The sequence below is a fragment of the Plutella xylostella genome, chromosome 28, assembly GCF_932276165.1.
Source record: "Plutella xylostella chromosome 28, ilPluXylo3.1, whole genome shotgun sequence".
Classification (NCBI taxonomy): Eukaryota; Metazoa; Arthropoda; class Insecta; order Lepidoptera; family Plutellidae; genus Plutella; species Plutella xylostella.
In genome coordinates this window covers 5,862,962-5,881,207 of record NC_064008.1, presented here as the reverse complement: position 1 = coordinate 5,881,207, position 18,246 = coordinate 5,862,962, and the positions used below count along the sequence as shown (strand labels likewise).

Below are 18,246 nucleotides of genomic sequence, written 5' to 3'. Positions count from 1 at the left end.
TTTCAAGCCGCCCGAAGGCTTAACGTAGTGCCAAGTTAGACCAAATCATTTTGTTACCACCTTTTCGCCTACTGTGTTATTATTTTATTACGATTTTGGCATCAACCCCAGCATTCATCTTCTTCTAGTCCCATTTCCTAGCGAAAGTAGGTATTATTGCACACTGTACCACTGAATATCTATCCTATAAGTAGGTCTATTCCTTTAGTACAAAAGTGGAACCCACTTCGCTTAACATTTAGTTTAACGGTACATAAATAGTTTTAAATGCTTCAGGTAAATCATCTTATAAATGCTAATTGTTCGAGTCGTTTAGCATGCAGGTGTCTGATCTACAGGATGATTTATAATTACAATGAACATCCTATATAACCCGGGCGAAAGGACAGAACAGGACAGATTAGGCTAATATAGGTTTTTAATTATTTACGGAAGACCATGGAATGTTTAAAAATATTTAAATTCCGAGACAGAGACCTATACGAGATAAGGCTTGCGGGAAACAGCTAATCCATAATACTCATATATTTGGTTTGGTGTTAATTTTGATCATCATTGCATGATGAATTTAATGATGTACGCTAAATTTCAACGATTGTTTTGTATTTTAGTATAATATTTACCTTATTAACACTGGTTTTCAGTATGTCGCGACACATTCGAAGGTGATCTGTGAAAATAGAAAGTAAATATAAATAAAACAAAAAAATATATACGTTAGTATATGATAGTTATGCAATGTAAAATAAACTATCATCATCAGCCTGTCAACCCACTGCAGATGCCTACTGAGGGTAGAGTAGGCCTTCCTCCATGCTATGCCAAGTTCCACGGTCCAGGGGGTCACCTATGACGAGTCACGAAGTTTCGGGGCTCTGCTGTGCGACCCACTCCTCTATCTCATTGTATTAAATGTTCTGATTGCACGACAGCTCCCGTTCGATCGTTTTTAGTCAGTATAGAGTGACCCCACTGGCCACACGCTTGGTATGCTACCCTTTCAGTGATAAACTGATAACAGACGTACACGGATTCTAAGTGTTTATATTCACGATGTGGAGTGTAGGTAGGTAAGATATCCTGTGCGAGGACCACCCAAGTTGCCTTTTTAGCAAACACTAATAAATTCCACGCAACCAGGCTGACCATCGCATTGTGTGAAAATGTACAAAGAATAATAAAGTCGATTTATTAAGAATTTGCGTTCGGCGGCCATCTTGTAAAATGGCGGATCGTTATTAAATAGACGATTTATGTCACCGTAAACTGAGCCCGGCGTGGGACGATGCTATTTTATTATGTTTGAGTTTACTTGTGTTTGGAATAAAATGGCGACACTTCGGGACGCCATGACAGTTTTACAGGCTCACAGGGCGCGTAAACATTTCAGCGGAGTTTAAAAATTATTGCTGTTACAAAAATCTTAGTTCGTTAAGATTCAAAGATTGCCTGTCAGTTTATTTGTTTTCTCAAGCGTACTTTATCTATTTAATGTCTAGGTATATTAAATTTTTACTATACGTTCCTTGTAGCGAATATCCTTACTTCCTAACTACAAATTCATGTTTGTTGGCAAAGTAACTTCCTAACTAGTTTACTTTAATATTCAAGTCGTATTTTACTATCGTAATTTTACTGCGGCAAAACTACTACCTACCACCGACACATTAGCAATAATTAACAATACATAAATAGCGTCGCTCGCCTGTCAAAAAACTTTCAGATACATACAAGTTACATCAGAGTTGATAAGCGAGCGTATTTGTTGCTAATGTTCGGTGGTGGTAACCCCACCGATCAAGACAAAGCGGCAGTCAGAATCACAATAAACTCAACAATATCAACATCCGCATATAATCCACGCTTGACCAGGCCCATGAATACCCAATTTCATCCACTAAATGGGTTAGAACAATCAGTAATTTTCTGCTACATTAATTGTGCACCAGTATGTACTGTACTAGGTGTGTTATTAGTGGTTATCGAGTGAAGAATGTCTGTCTGTCTGTGAGTCCGTGCGTGAACTTGGCCCAGATATGGCCGATCCTCACGCTAACTTTGTTTTTTAGAGTTCCGTACTACAAGAGGTAAAAATGGAACCCTTATAGGATTGCTTTGTCGTCCGCCCATACGTCTGCTTATCATAAAGGATATAGAAAAATCTCTTTAACTCGGAAAAGCAATCGAATCCTGGTGATAATACTATTAATAACCTATTTATACATACATAATATAATGGTAAGTACGAACTATGTACAGTTGTCATGCAATCGGTAAGTATCGGTAGGTCGTTTTTGATAAGCTTTTGTGACCCTTTTGGCTTTGAAACTAACAAAAGATGTCATTTTACGCAAATTCCAACTGGCAAATCCTCATTTTATTTATCAGTCATACAGTTAACTCAATAATGCAGTTAATAAAAGGTCAGATGACAAGTTATTATCATTACCATTACCAACATAAACCAAAATCATTAAAATTGAAAGCCCTTCGACTAAGGTTACCTAAATCCATACAAAGTTCATTCTAATCACCTATGAAGTATGTACAATCAGCAAAAGAGTTACGTATGCCACCCCAGCGCAAAGAGTTTGATCCTAAGACTCAAGGGTGAAAGATAGATGAATGAAATAATTATGTTATCGATACCAACAAAAAATCTCTAAAGTTTCAAGTATTTTTCATTCCACGGTTCCATTTTATTTGCGGTGGAGTGGCCTACACATCTCTTTCGCTGACTATACACACATGAAATGCAGTCAAATTGAATAGGGATTCCATTAAATGAGCTGCGCATGAGTGGCTCGATATGATTATGACCTTAGACTAACAATTTACGAACTAGATGGAGTTTCAGAAACGTCTCAACAAATAACACCCCACTGCTACCACTCAGTTAGAAGATTTATGACTTCATTCATTGGTACTTCATTCATTGGTACATTGGTTGTCCTTAGTAAATACTGAAATACTAATTTATTCATAAATTAATAATTATTTACATGTAAGAACAGGGACAAAACATAAAATGAGTTAGAGAAAATGTTAAGTGACCATTAAAAACATTACTCTTCACAATTAGTCAATTAGACATTAGTCAATTAGACATTAAATGCAGATAGTCAATTAAGTATTAGGTTGAACTTAAAACGGTTCGACAGTAAACAAAATGCGCTGTTTTCGATGTGACACACCATCTAGTTCGCATATTGTTAATCTAAGATTATGACCGTGTATGTATGATGAGTAGATCATTACGTGCGCGTTACGGGGTCAATGGCAGTCTGTGCAGATTTACCAGGTCTATCGATTAGAGGTGATTAGAGTAAATTAGTTGTTATTTAGTATGTAGATTTATGGCTGTTTGAATAGAATATGTAAGTATGTATATTATGTATGATAATGTTTTTTGTATGTAGAAGGTATCTTGAAGTTTTGGAAAGGCATTATCAATAAAATAAGTCTACGGGATGTTGCAAAAAGGGTATATCTAAGACAAAAAATGAAATCAGAACAAAATTATTTATTCTCCATAGTAAAAAGTCACGTGACCAACATAGTTTCTATGGATCAAGATAATTCTGATTACATTTTCGTGCTTACATTTACTATGCTGCACATGTAGGTTTCGTCTTAGTATACCCTTTTTGCAACACCCTGTATTTTGGGTAAGTAGTGTGTTTGGTATACACAAATATCTGTCTTTAAACAAATATTTGCCCCGGTCGGGGATCGAACCCGGGACCTTCGGCACAGCAGTCAGGGTCACTAACCACTACACCATTCGGTCGTCTAATATAAAAGGAATATTCAGTGCCAATTGGATTGCATCAGCAGTCATTCTCATGTGCTAAGTATAGTTGCGAAAGTGACAATAAGTTTAGCAATTTCAATTCATTTTCGTACAGTTCAAGTACTTCTTCTATATTATGATACGACTTGGAATATGTCCGCGAACCATGTAGATACAAAATCGTTTACAAATTTTAAAACTGATTACTAGTGATGCAAAGAAAACCAATATAAAGATACATATACCTAATATATAGAATTTGTATAATATCAATATGGTTTTTGTCAAACACAGAAGCTCTTTCTGAACTTCATAGGTTGTTATTTTCTAGGCCGATCGCAACCTTGGATCTTCAGAGATGGTTTAAGTGACATATTATGTGACCCCTAAACTTACAAACGGCTCTTTATCGGATAATCTTCCTCATTTAGAACAGCTACCTTATTCTTACACCTTTTCAATTTCTGATACATGTTATGTAGAATTATATTACGCCGCGCCGGTTATAATTTTATTATTATTTATGTATATACAAAATAAAACATAGATATAATATAAAATTATGTTTTACATATTCTTTACAGTCAAACCGACGTCGATTTAAGTTAAACTATTGTACAAATACCAATGCATAAAGTCACAAGTATTCTAACCTAACTAATTAAAACTTGTAAAGTAAGGTGTAATTTTTCGAGTCTTTTCTTTTCCACTGACTCTCCATCAAGTTCGTAGTATTGTTTATCAAAGGTGCTGCCCGTTTCAATGTGCGCGATATTTCATAACTACGTCATTGGCAAGACATTTTCCAACTTGAATCGAACGGAGCTTGCCTTATTCAAACTGAACCAGAATACATACACCAGTGGCAGTTAAAGTCATAACTGTCATTATCTGATGTCATAAGTGGCACTGTATTAGCACTAATGTCTATGCTAATTTATGACTCTTATTAGTTATCTTATGTTTAAGATTTTATTCATGAATAAATATTATAAAATATCTTCAAGCAAACGCTATGAAATGAAGTTTTAATTGTGAGAATACGATAGGTATTAGGTTGAGGCCCAATTTCTCCATAGTCGGTTATCTAACCGACCAGAGATTGGTTCATCAATTATACGTCATCTCCATATAAAATTCTTGACAGATGTGTCAAAAGTCAACCACTAAATACCTGTTTATGCTCTAACCGACTATGGAGAAATTGGCACTTAGTAGGGATAACATACAATATGATCCTAGGGATAACTTGACATTAAGAAATCCATGCAAAACTTTTAACCTAATATATATATATAATGTATCTAAGCAAAATAAGAAAAAGTATTAGAATCGTCCACAGACAGACAGACATGAAACTTATGAAACACTGCTTTTTCTTCTATAGTTAATAAAGTATATAGACATATTTTAAATCTGAATTAATTTAAAAGGACATATATTATAGTATATCTTCATTCATACATAACTGTAATAGTTTCATAGTGGGTTGCACTCGCAAACATAACTTACATCATTTCATGTATCGACGGTTAAGGTCATTTTCGTATGAATTCAGAAGCCTAATGCTTATGACAGTAGTTAGGTTTGCATTATCGTGTGTCATCCCATTGTAGTCTTAATGATGTCGTTAGTTTAATGTGGTATTTTGGTTGATCCTTGACAATTTTCAAGGGTTTTCGTTTATGTAATGTGCATAAGGTCAAAGTAAATTAGCTCTGCAATTTGTAAATTGTTTTGAATTTAGACGGTTATTCTAGCTCTTTTAAGTAAAATATTAGTCAATTGTAGAAAAATGTGATAACTAAGGAAGATTTATTTCAGAATGATGAAGGTAATCATCATCATCAGCCCACGATCGTCCACTGCTGGACAACACTCTGGCCTACCTCAGTCAGCCACTACCTACTTATCTAAGGTTGTCAGTCCAGCGGAGGGCGTCCCACAGAGCTCGTTTACATTACCCGATCATCGGTTCTTCGGCTTATATGGCCAGCACACTGTCGCTTTAACAGTTACATGGGATGGTTATCGACGTCAATAAACTCTTTTAATTTGCGTTCCACTAATCACAGCGCCGTATTTACGTCGAATCGCGATATAACAACGTTTATCTACGTCGATGACGAACCCGTGTAAATTGCAGATTTTAAGAGCTATGTCGGTCACTCTAACAATTTATTCAGAATAGCATTCAGCATGAAATATGCCTTGGCATTTGCCCCTTTTGCGATTCTCGTTGAATCGTGCGTAAAAATTAAACAGGTATTTAAATTGGTGCCTACTGACCCACTCAATATTTGTCAAGCACTGGGTAGACGAGTTCTCGAGTGGAAACCACGAACAAGCAAACGCAGCGTTGGACGTCCTCCTGCCCGCTGGACTGACGACCTTAGGCGGGTGGCGGGTAGTGGTTGGATGATAAAGGCCGAGGACCGAGTGTTGTGGCGCTCCTTGGGAGAGGCTTATATCGAGCAGTGGATAATTATTAGCTGATGATGATGACTGCTTGTTGCTATAAGAGACAATTTAAACTATCTAATTTCTGTTTTATTATAAACCAAATTAAGCAAAATAACACGTTGGTACATTAGACAAAAGGGGGGGGGGGGGGAATAATGCAATTAACATAATTCCCTACCAAGAAATTGGGAATATAAATTTTAACTTACATAAGCTTCATCGTTATTGCAATAGACCTAACTACATTCGAAATTGGGACTTTTAGAATGAAAATGGTGTAGAAATGCACCCATGCCTACCTCGAAAGGGGTATTAAAGAAAGCAATGAAATTATAAATAATTAATTACCTACATAATTATTACAACACAATAACCACAAAATACGCTATAATGTTATCTCAACATCATAATAATTTATCAAAGGAAGAGAACCATCATAAACTTTCATTTACTAGATTTTGATTACGCCTTTGTGTAGATTACACCAACAATAGAACGTAAAATGTTATTGATTGTTATTTGATTTTCAATTTCAATAGAAAGTGCTTCTACAAATATGCAGTTGCGTTATACACAAGGAGTAGTTAAGTGTTTAGATTTATAATTGTGTTTATAACAATAAAATACTGCATATTTTTTGATTCATGTACTTTTTATCATCATCAGCCAATAATCATCCAATGCTGGACATAGGAGAGGCCTATGTCCAGCAGTGGATGATTATTGGCCAAGGAGCGCCACAACACTCGGTCCTCGGCCTTCCTCATCCAACCACTACCGGCTACCCGCCTAAGGTCTTACTTTTTATCATTTTCCATATATTATTGACATGATTAATTCAGTATCACTACCACCGTTAATCCTAACTAATATTATAAATGCGAAAGTAACTGTGTCTGTCTGTCTGTCTGTCTGTCTGTTACTCTTTCACGCCAAAACTACTGGACGGATTTGAATGAAATTTGGTATACATATGGTCTAGACACTGGGAAAGAACAAAGGCTACTTTTTATCCCGGAATTCCCACGGGAAAACTTTTTAAGGCGAAGCGAAGCGCGCGGGAACAGCTAGTTACTTATAGCTTGAATCTTTCCTGTTTACAATATTGCTAGTATAGCGTCCATTATTTATTTGATTCCAGATCCATGAGTTTTTTAGGTGGTATACGTATCTCTTTTGCTGACCGTATATACTGTAGATATGATATGTGTAGATGTAATAAGTGTAGATACACGCGCTTGGTGTAACGAACAGGATCAAATGGAATAGTAAATCGAAGTTATTCCTAGTCAACCCACTGGTCTGGGTTGTTCCTGTTCGGGACACTTTTGAAACATTTTATTTCGTATACTTAATAGAGATTTATATCAATACATAGTGCATGTGCTTATTATGAATTCATACTAGAATTGTACACAATAAACCGACAAAATCCTGGTAAGAAATATCACCACCAATGTATTTGTTATTGTAATTGAAGTAAGTGTAGAAAATATCATATAACTATAAAAGTTGAAGAATAATATCTGTAGCCCTAAGCTCCACAGACTCCACAGGACTATAGTAAGATCTATGAAACCAGTGGGTACTTCAAATAAATAAAAAACTATACTCTTCTAAAACTTTAAATCCTTGAATGAATACCTCATAGGTACTCGTATACGTGTTAGACATGGGAGCAACCCTCAGGTCCCGACGGGCTACACCTCGTGTGTGGGCGCCGCCACGCCCTGGATGCAGCTTCACTCCCGTAGGACCTCACCAGTTGACCATCCATGTGTATGGAGAGCTAAATAATATAGGGTATGAGGAATTGGCTGGGTGTAATAAAGGGTAATACTATAATTCTAGGGGGCCTACTACAAATACTAAGACCGCCTTATAAATCTGTCAAATTTCGTTTTCAAAACTTGTACAAAAATGTTAACAGTTTTTTGCGAAAATTCAGTAGGATTTTTAATAATATTAAAATTCTAGAATGCTTTTTTGTTATTATTATTACTACCTTACCTATTATTACTTATGTGAATATTTCAGCAGTAGTAATATTTATTTCTGTTTAAGTGACTTGACTACGAGCTACGAATATTTGCTACGACGCGTTTTGTCAATACTTTAGAATTCAACGCGGGTGAGAACTTTCTTTTCTATCAATATTATTGAAATATTTTAAATTCAATTGTTTACATTATTCCTATCATTATTTTGACAATAATGGAGTATAGATAAATATAAAAAATAAATTTTGTTAAATTAAGTTTAATCTGTAATATTTTTTGGAGTAGATGATAAAGGTAGACTATATTATAATATTATTATTATATGTATAAGATAGAAAAGGTCCAATCTTAACGTACAGACGGTCTAAAATCAATCGGGACACAACCCACAAAACCATCTGATTTACGGCCCTATGTGTGGACTAACTCATAAATATCGTACTGTATCTGTGTGATAAAGTTCCCATTTACGGCCTTCCGTCGTTCCTGTAGTCATGTAATAGATATACAGGGTGTTCGATAGTGACAAATGCCCACAAACAGGGTGTCCCATAAGTCAACATTTTTTCTTGGGAAATTTGTTGAATTTGCAAATATTGTATAAACTCCTACCGCGATTACGTTGACTTGCGGGATGACCCTGTATATTGTAAGTAATTATATATTAAAAAAAACTAAATTGCATGTTCGTTAACATAACATTACATGAATTAAGTTTACTATTATTACATTATGTCGCTGTCACACAAAATTAGCGCTTAATATAAGCCCACAGGGGTTCATTTGATTGCACTGGATTATAGACGCACTCTAAAAGTCAAAGTAAGTAGTAAAGACAAAAGGCAGGTTAACGATATCGTAAAAGTTTTATGAAGTTCGATTTAATGCTGTTAGTTATAGAGGCATAGGGTGAAACAAGAAATACATCGTAAATTTTGTGTAGAGGAAGAAAAACTTTATTTGCCACAGACAGCATTATTGATAAATTTACGCAATCAACATAATCTAATATAATTATATTAGGTACTTATACAATATTATAAAATTTGCTGCCGTCGTCAAAAAGGTGTCCACTCTGCTAATGTAGCGTTTTTTGCGACGATACCCTAGATGTGGGTACAGATGAGCTTGAGAAGCTTCATCACCATCATCAGCAGACAACGTTGATCTAGATCTAGCCTTCCCGCGTGACCTATAGGTTATACGTACGTGTGGTGTCGCTAATCTGACTGGCCAATCCTTTTACCACGGTGAAAAACCCTAGATAGTCACAAGAAAAAAACGGTCTAGATCTGGTCTTATAGCTGTTTAAAAACACACCACAATATAGGTACTAACTACTAACTGTGTAAGCTGAGCTAGCAGCTCAGTTCTATATTTTTACAGATTTAAACAAAATAGAATAACAATTCGAGAATTTAGCTCAATTCTTCATTTTGACTACAACCACTGCGCACGACTAGCAGTTAGCATATTTCATAATTCGAACAATCGATCGAAAGATTGATTGATCGATTGAAAGAATGACTCAACTGATTTAATCTACTGAATGAACTTGAACAATCGGAGTTATTGGCAGTTTGTTCTGTAAGTGGGTGAGAAATGAGAAATTATGTAATGAAATGGTTTCAATCAGATGGAACTCGCATTATGCAAGATGATGCAGAGTATTGTATAATGGGTATTATTATTTTTAAAACTTTCTAAGAAAAAATATAAGCCCTTTATAAAACGTCTATAAAACATAGATCTGCTCAATGCCGATACTAAAGCTTAGACGACTCATATGAAATGTCTGGTCTAAAAAGAACCATAATTTAGTCTCACAATACCAATTTGTACCAAAAGTAAATAATACAAAAAAAACAACTTATAACTTAAAAAACAGTAGGTACAAGGCGGCCTTATTGCTTAAAGCAATCTCTGGATGAATGAGATAATATTAAGGGTTATTTTGTATGTTGTTCTGATAAAGGTCAGGTATTTGGTGCAGATAAAATGTATTGTATAGTATTGTAAGATTTGGTTAGATTGTCCAATAACCCAAAGATTACAAAACCAAACAACTTCACCAACCAAAACCCTAGTCAACCAACAATCCCCTACGGGCTTCGCAATCGTGAGAACACACGTGGTCATTGCCAACGTCCGTTAGCAGAAGTGATCCCGTGACCCAATCGTTGATGTGGGCCTCCCATCTCTGTAATAGTTAATCTCGGCGTGACCCGGCTGACCCCGGGTCAGACCTGTCATTGTGGGTCGTCCCGGGATAGCGCCCCGGGCAACGTTTAACGGGTCAAGAATAGGCAAGATTGTATGTACACTCAGGTATTGCGGGTAATATGTTTACTAAACATTGTTTAGTTGTGGAGTGTATGACAATTTTGCGTGCTGTTGTATTTTTGCGTGTGCTTCGTTGATATCTATGTAGGTGTGTAGTTGTTATTCTGTATGAAATGAAAAAAATAACCTGTCCCCATTATTTAGGCACCTACCCTTTAGGCATTCCTACGTTAAAATCCTATCAGTGGCAGCGGTAAGTCGAGTTCCTGTTAATTTGGTCAATGGAAAATTGATTTGTATGGATGGAGCTGATGGAACTTGACAGCTGTTTGTGTGGTTGTTTTCGAGTATCATTCTTGACCAAGAAATATTTTATTGTAAGGTAATGATAACACAATATTTAAAAGTTATTTATCTACCGCCACGCCATAAAATTATCCAACTCAAACCAAATTATCAAAACAATCCACAGACAAAAATTCCATCTTCAAATAAGCGTCCGTATTTCGGTATCAATCATAGGCCCTTAATATGAAAAGAAGACGAAAGATAGTTCGGGTTTAAACTCCGCTTTAGACTATTGATTTATTTATATGGAACTTTCTGAATTATAACCAGTTCTAAACCAGAACTATATTTAGTCTACATTTTATAATAAAAGTAAAAGATTTTAGCGTTATCGTCCCTATATTGTTTCACATCTAATCCCTCGTAGGTCTGCAGTACAGTGAGACACAGTGAGTGATGTCGCCTGTATGTCAGTGGGGCACATTAGTCTCGCATCACAGTGGCGCCGCGGGCAGGGCGTGGTGGGAATGCGAACTAACTGCGGAGAAATGAACATTCGTATTTGTAGGGCTTTGCAAAGAAAAGTCGGAAAGGAAAGAAACAGACCCTTGGCGGATTGTGAAATGCGAAGGCGATTGTTGATGGAATGATTACATGTAGGTACATCAGTAATTTAATTACAGAAAGTTAAAGATAAATAATTACTATAGTAGGCTTGATTTGTAAATTTAAATTTTAAATCAGCTTAAGTATAGCTACACGAAAAAATACGGATTATATCTCTAGAAAGTAGTCACTACTCTACTCAGTCAAAACACGATATAAATTTATAAAATCTCAGAACCTATTTACTACAAATTTACATAAATTACAATTCTAAACAGCTGCACTACGCACATTTCCAAACCATCCAAAATAGCACATAAATTTCCCGAAGCCCTATTAACTTGAGCGCCTAACATTGGTTCTCAAACCATAAAATTGGGGATTTAAAAATCGAATCACGTATAATCGTATCGTTCCTTATTGGACAAGAGCGATACCAGTTTAACGATCTTTTCCGGGAATCGAACCTGGGACGTAACGATTGTTCACCGTTACCTTTGTATAAGGAGGCAGTCAACTTTGTGCTGGTTTTTTAGACAGCAAAAAAATTTGACACAGGCAACATTGATACATAAATGTACTCAATGGTGTTATACATTATAATACAAATAAGTTTATTTACCAAAAAACACAATTACATTATTTGGATAATATTTACACATTTGGATTATATTAATATATTTGCTATCGTCGTCAGAAAGGTGTCCGCGCTTATGCAGCGCCTTTTAATTTATTGGGATTTGGGAACTTATTGTAATCAATTTCCACAATTACAAACTAGAAACTTTACTTCAAAAAGTTCTAGTAGCACTTTATATATACGTAAGTAGACACAGATATAATAAATTAAGATGTAAAAGTTATGCTAGCTAAAGAGTAACCCAGAGATCTACTGATCAAACTGAACCACTTTTCAATTCTACCTTATTTTTAATACCATACTTAGCTACCTCCGATACTTTTCTTCCGTCGTTATTTTTTTTGGAAAAAGTTGTTCAGTTTGACCAGTAATCAAAGTAGATAATGTAATTTATACAGGGTGCTTTTTGCAACACCCTGTATACGTTGTATACCTAGTCAATTTGGAAGTAACGTAACCACATTTCTCACATCGCCAGTCACTGTAAACACTAAACCGACAGCCTATAAGTTACTTTGACAGAGTAGTTTATTCACATTCATCGTTTGCTTACTGTTAGGTTTTATTGTTTTCCGTGTGCCTAGATCCGTAGCAGGTTGTAAATACTAACATTGCAGTGCCACATATTTTGGTTTTTAACCTCCGACGGAAAAGAAGGGTGTTATAAGTTTTACGTGTCTGTGTATTAATATCTGTCTGTGGTAGCGTAGCTCCCAACCGGAAAAAACCGATTTTAATTTATTAAATACTTATGAATTATCTTACTGTTTTTGTTTTGTGTAGAAATTTTTAGATATTCAAATGCATTATTCCACATTATTCCGATTATCACTGGCCACCAGAGAAGGGGTAACTTCAGCTTCACCACCGAATGAACGAGAGCTGTCATGCAATCGATACTTTTAATACAAAGAGGTAGAGTGGTGGTTCGTTCAGCAACATTACGAAACTTTTTTTGTGCAGTATAGAGTGACCTCCTAAGATCTAGCAGAAATTCGAGATACGTTTAAAAAAAGCTGTGAAAAACTTTTCACAGCTTTTTTTTATTCGCCCTTCCTCTGTATAGGGTTACAAGTTGGTGACCACACTCGTTCCCACGACATATTGCCAGCGAAGGGTTATCAGGATGAAGAAAAAAAAAACCGGCCAAGTGCGAGTCGGGCTCGCGCACAAAGGGTTCCGTAGTAAGCACAATAACTTAACCAAAATTACAGTTAAATCAACCTATCTCAAAAACTATAAGAGATACTTTGATCAAACCAAAAATCGTTGAAAGAGTTAATTAGCATGCATCAGCTCTATTTTTTTTAGAATTTTATACCCCGTAGTTATAAAAATAGAGGGGGGGGGACATACTTTTTACGACTTTGAGAGCTGATATCTCAAAAACCGTTCACTTTAAGAAAAATGTTTTTTAGAAAACTTTATATCATTTTAAAAGACCTTTCCATTGATACCCCACACGGGTATGTACATCGAAAAAAAAAATTTCATCCCTCAGTTACATGTATGGGGGGCCCCACCCCCAATTCTTTTTTTTACTATTTAGTGTCATATTTTTGTAGCGGTTCATACAACACATATTCCCATCAAATTTCATCACTGTAGTACTTATAGTTTCCGAGTAAATCGGCTGTGACAGACGGACAGACGGACAGACGGACAGACGGACAGACGGACATGACGAAACTATAAGGGTTCCGTTTTTGCCATTTTGGCTACGGAACCCTAAAAAGGATATTATACCTACTTAAGTAGGTATAATAGTATCCTTTTCACTTAGAAACTAAGTAGAGTGTTATAAGTCACTCGTATGTAGAGCACATAGTAAAGTTTTTATCCATATTAGTATGTTTCATTTTTTTCCAATTGAAATGTGAGTCGATGTTTTTCTCATAAAATATATGCATACTTAAATCATCATCTTAATTGAAAGATCATGTCAAAGAAAGTCAAAGAAAAACTCGTACAGTCATAAACATAATATTCGAATACTTAAAAAATCTGTGTAACTATCCATTTTGCAATCACATCTGAAGGACACACAGACACACAAATACACACTCGCTTGTTTTTCTAACTGCGGATAATACACTCCCGTGCAATGAACAAGTTTCAGTGACAATAGCACCAAATTACTCCTAAACGGACAAGTTTACGTCAATGTCGCCGTCTGCAATATGAAAGGACATTTAATAGCGTATCAGAATATTAAAATAAATAAAATAAAATAAATATGTGGGGACATCTCACACACGGCCATCCGACCCCAAGCTAGGCAGAACCTGTGATATGGGTGTCGGACAGCTGATATATCTACACAAATACATAGATAGATAGATACTAAATATAAATATCAACACCCAAGACCCGAGTACAAATATCTGTGTTTAAACAAATATCTGCCCCAGCCGGGAATCGAACCCGGGACCTTCGGCTCAGTAGTCAGGGTCACTAACCACTACGCCATTCGGTCGTCATTACCATGTAAAAACGCCAATATTTTTATCAAATAAAAAAAATGTGGGGTAATATTTGGTGTCGACTTGTTGTAAGTGGAACTTTTTCATTGCTCGTGATTGTACGGTCAGGTGCAGATAAACCTGACCCCCCTCTCATAGTAACAATGCTTCTGAGGGGGGTCAGGTTTCTCTGCCCCTTACTGTACGTGTACTTGTGTCAGTTAGGAACAAGGATTGGTGAGTAAACTCAACAATCAGGTCAGTTGAAGGTCATGGAATGACAAGTCATTAGGAATTCGCGTGGGCAGAGGCAGCTGCGGTGGTATATGCACATATTTGTGTATATAGTAGCTATATGCACATTATTTATAGTCACAACTTAGGTACATAATACCTTACAGCAACGATATTTAAATACGAACCAATATAGTGGAAGTGCAAAAGAAAAGTCTACAAATAACACTCCACTTCTACCACTGAGCTCTTATTTTGAATAAGTTCGGTTAGTAAATTTGTGCTATGTAGGTTTAAAGTATTTATATGTGTTCATAATATATTTAAGTATTATTGTATGTAGGTATTTACACATTGTTCATAGTAATTATGTTGTATTTTCTCTTGTCTTGTCACACGTTACCCCTTTCTTTATACTTTATATTTCCTTTCAATGTGGTTGTCTGGAAGAGATTACTTTTAGTAATAAGGCCGCCGATTGTACCATTTTTCTTTTCTATGTTTGTGAAACTGTTTCTGTTTGTGTGCAATAAAGTGTATTTTATCTTTATCTTTGTGGTGGCATAGTCGTGAGCATATTAACACATTTATGCAAAACATACTCCAAAACTATTTAGTTCAAAAATAGGTATTCTTTACATAAGTAGCCATAAAACAGGGTTATGTAGTACTACTTATAGGACTGCTTCAAATAGACGCCATAAAACCCATATTTGTTTTGAAAAATATGCGTTTAAAATTCTAGTACTTGCGATAAAAAGAAGTACTAATAACAGATGATACAAAAAAGACCATGGATTTTATAGTCCCTAAGAGGCCATTCGATGCACTAGAATAAGTAGAAAGAGCATTAAAATGTATGTAGTGTCTGAATAAATTATATTTATCTCGGATAACATTGTAACTAATGAGTTTTATTAAAGTTACAATTTAATAAAGCACTGAATAACCTGTAAAGGTAAAGCATAACTTTTGAATTATTATCCATAAATAAATAATTGTTATCCGAAATTTAAACTAAGCAGTAACTCCATTTTTTTTGGATCAAAAATAGATAGATCTATAATTGTGTTAAGTATTTATAGAATATTACTTTTCAAGAGGCATACTTATTGTGGCTACAAATTTTTGTGACCTTAGAATTACATCATTTTTAATCACATGGTCTTATTATTCAAATAAATAACTTTTTCCCTCGCAAGGTATTTAACTACTATGCAAAGGGATGCCATTTTACTTTAAGTACCTGCCTAATTGCAAATGTTAACGAAGCTATAAACTTTGATGACATTTTGATAAGTTTCACGAATAGGTAGTTTTTATTATAATAATAATGTGTTTTTGCTTTTTGCTTACATATACTTGTGCTTAATCGTATGAGCTTACATTACTGATGTAATTAAGTTTTGCTGCTATCGAGCCAAATACGTAAACATTCTTTCATTTGGGCGCCGAAGATGTAAAATTTTATATGTACCGTGTAAATATTGTGTACAAAATTTATAAATATCGGAAATTGAATAGTGTGTACACAAGATTAACTGTGTACTTACTTCAATAGTGCAGACGGCGTAGCCTTTTTCGTTGAGGAGTAATTTTGTGCTGTTGTCACTTGAACTTTTTTACTGTTCGCGCGTGTATAAACATAGATAATAGGTAGGTTTGTATAAAAATAATATAAATATTACTGAGTTTCAAATCATTTACCTTCAGTGGAGTTGTGGCTTCATAGATGTCCTGTAACAAAACAAAATATAATTAGAAACATTGCTAGTCACAAAGTAAAGACAATGACAAGGGTAATCAAAATAAAATAAAATAAATAAACTATATTGATGTACAATTTTAACCGGAAAAATTCTTTACCTACATAAATGCCTAGTTTAATAATGCCATTCAACTAAAATGAGGTAAGTAAGCTTGCCTACTACACTATAGTTACTTACTCTTTAGATGAAGGAACCAAATTAAAATTTAAGTATTTCCTTTTATTTTATTGATTTATTCTTTATTGAATATCGTAAAAATATTTGGTCAAAAAAATACTTTATGATTGGCTCAGTAAACTAAATTATTAAAATTGCAAATAAAATAAATGCAATAAATTTTAGCACTGGTCTAATAATAATAAAATTCGTTTAGAATCGGCTGCAATGTGTGTAACTTAATTACTTATGACAAACTGTTATTCCTACATGTAACAAGACTGCTAACCGTTTTCCCGCGAAAACAAATCGCGCGCCGAAAACGGTTAGCGTCCCACGCCGCCGCGCCGTTTTCCTGCGCAGCTCTACTGCGCAGACCGCGTCCCGCGTCCTCCCCTTCACCCGCGCGCACCCCGCGCTCGCGCCACCGGCCAGCGAAGCCCGCGCATTCAGTCGGCGCCAACCCGTATTCCCGGCTGGATCACGTCCGCTCTTGCGCCGTTTCGGAAATTTGTTTTTACGCAAGACTACCACGCTTACCTAATTTACCTACTAGTTGTAGGACCCTTCTCATAGTGGCGCCCAACTCGCGGAGACGCGTGAAAGTAAGTGTGTGCGAAGAAAAAATATGCTGCCGAAAAGGGAAGAGCGAAGCGTCGTGACCTCGAGGAAGACGAAAGCAGCGGCACCGCCGGCGAGACCACGGTAATGCCCCCAGGCGGCGGCGCGCCCGCCGAGCATGCGGCGCGTGGCCCTCCCGCGGCGAGCGGCCTCCATGCCGCGCCCGGCGCGCCCTACGCGCACGAGGAGCATGCGGCGTGCGGGCCCCCTGCGGTGCCCGGCCGCCCCGCCACGCCCGGCGCGTCCTACGAGGACGCAGCGCGCGGTCGCCCCGCCTCGCCTGGCCCGGCTGGCCCGCCCTACGCGTCCTATGAGCACGCGGAGCGCAGCCGCCCCGCCTCGCCCGGCGCGCCCTACGCGCACGAGCAGCACGCGGCGCGCGGGCCCCCTGCGGTGCGGCCCCCCCGCAAAGCCCGGCGCGTCTTCCGAGGACCGAGGACACTCGGCGCTCGGCCTTGACGACGATGACGACCGCAGCTGCACCGGCGAGAGGAAGGTGACGACCCGCCCCGGCGCGCCCAGCGTGCCCGCGGCGCGCGCTCCCGCCGCCTCCCCCGCCGCGCCTGATGCGCCCGCCACGCACGACGCGCTATACGAGTACGCGGCGCGCAGCCCCCCCGCTACACTCGACGCGTTCGCCTGCGTGCTGCTGGACACCGTCACCAAGGCCGCCAAGACCAACCGCGTCTTTATGGAGAGGACGGTGATGACCCGCCCCGGCGCGCCCAGCGTGCCCGCGGCGCGCGCTCCCGCCGCCTCCCCCGCCGCGCCTGATGCGCCCGCCACGCACGACGCGCTATACGAGTACGCGGCGCGCAGCCCCCCCGCTACACTCGACGCGTTCGCCTGCGTGCTGCTGGACACCGTCGCCAAGGCCGCCAAGACCTACCGCGTCTTTATGGAGAGGACGGTGATGACCCGCCCCGGCGCG

General features: G+C 37.6%; 2 protein-coding genes across 9 annotated transcripts in view; one reads left to right on the top strand and one right to left on the bottom strand.

Moving 5' to 3' along the window:
• The window catches only part of LOC105385515, a 128,559-nt gene that overhangs the window by 22,584 nt on the left and 87,729 nt on the right, over positions 1 to 18,246 (bottom strand). For all 8 annotated transcript variants that reach the window (XM_038111289.2, XM_038111290.2, XM_038111291.2 and 5 more), the window contains 2 exons: positions 16,477 to 16,506; positions 624 to 670 (listed from right to left, as the gene is read on the bottom strand). The gene's annotated coding sequence lies outside the window, so the exon portion shown is untranslated. The remainder of the gene's footprint in view (positions 1 to 623; positions 671 to 16,476; positions 16,507 to 18,246) is intronic.
• On the top strand, positions 17,403 to 17,774 carry LOC125490835 (collagen alpha-1(I) chain-like). Its single transcript, XM_048631185.1, has one exon. The coding sequence runs from the start codon at positions 17,403 to 17,405 to the stop codon at positions 17,772 to 17,774; it is 372 nt and encodes a 123-aa protein (XP_048487142.1).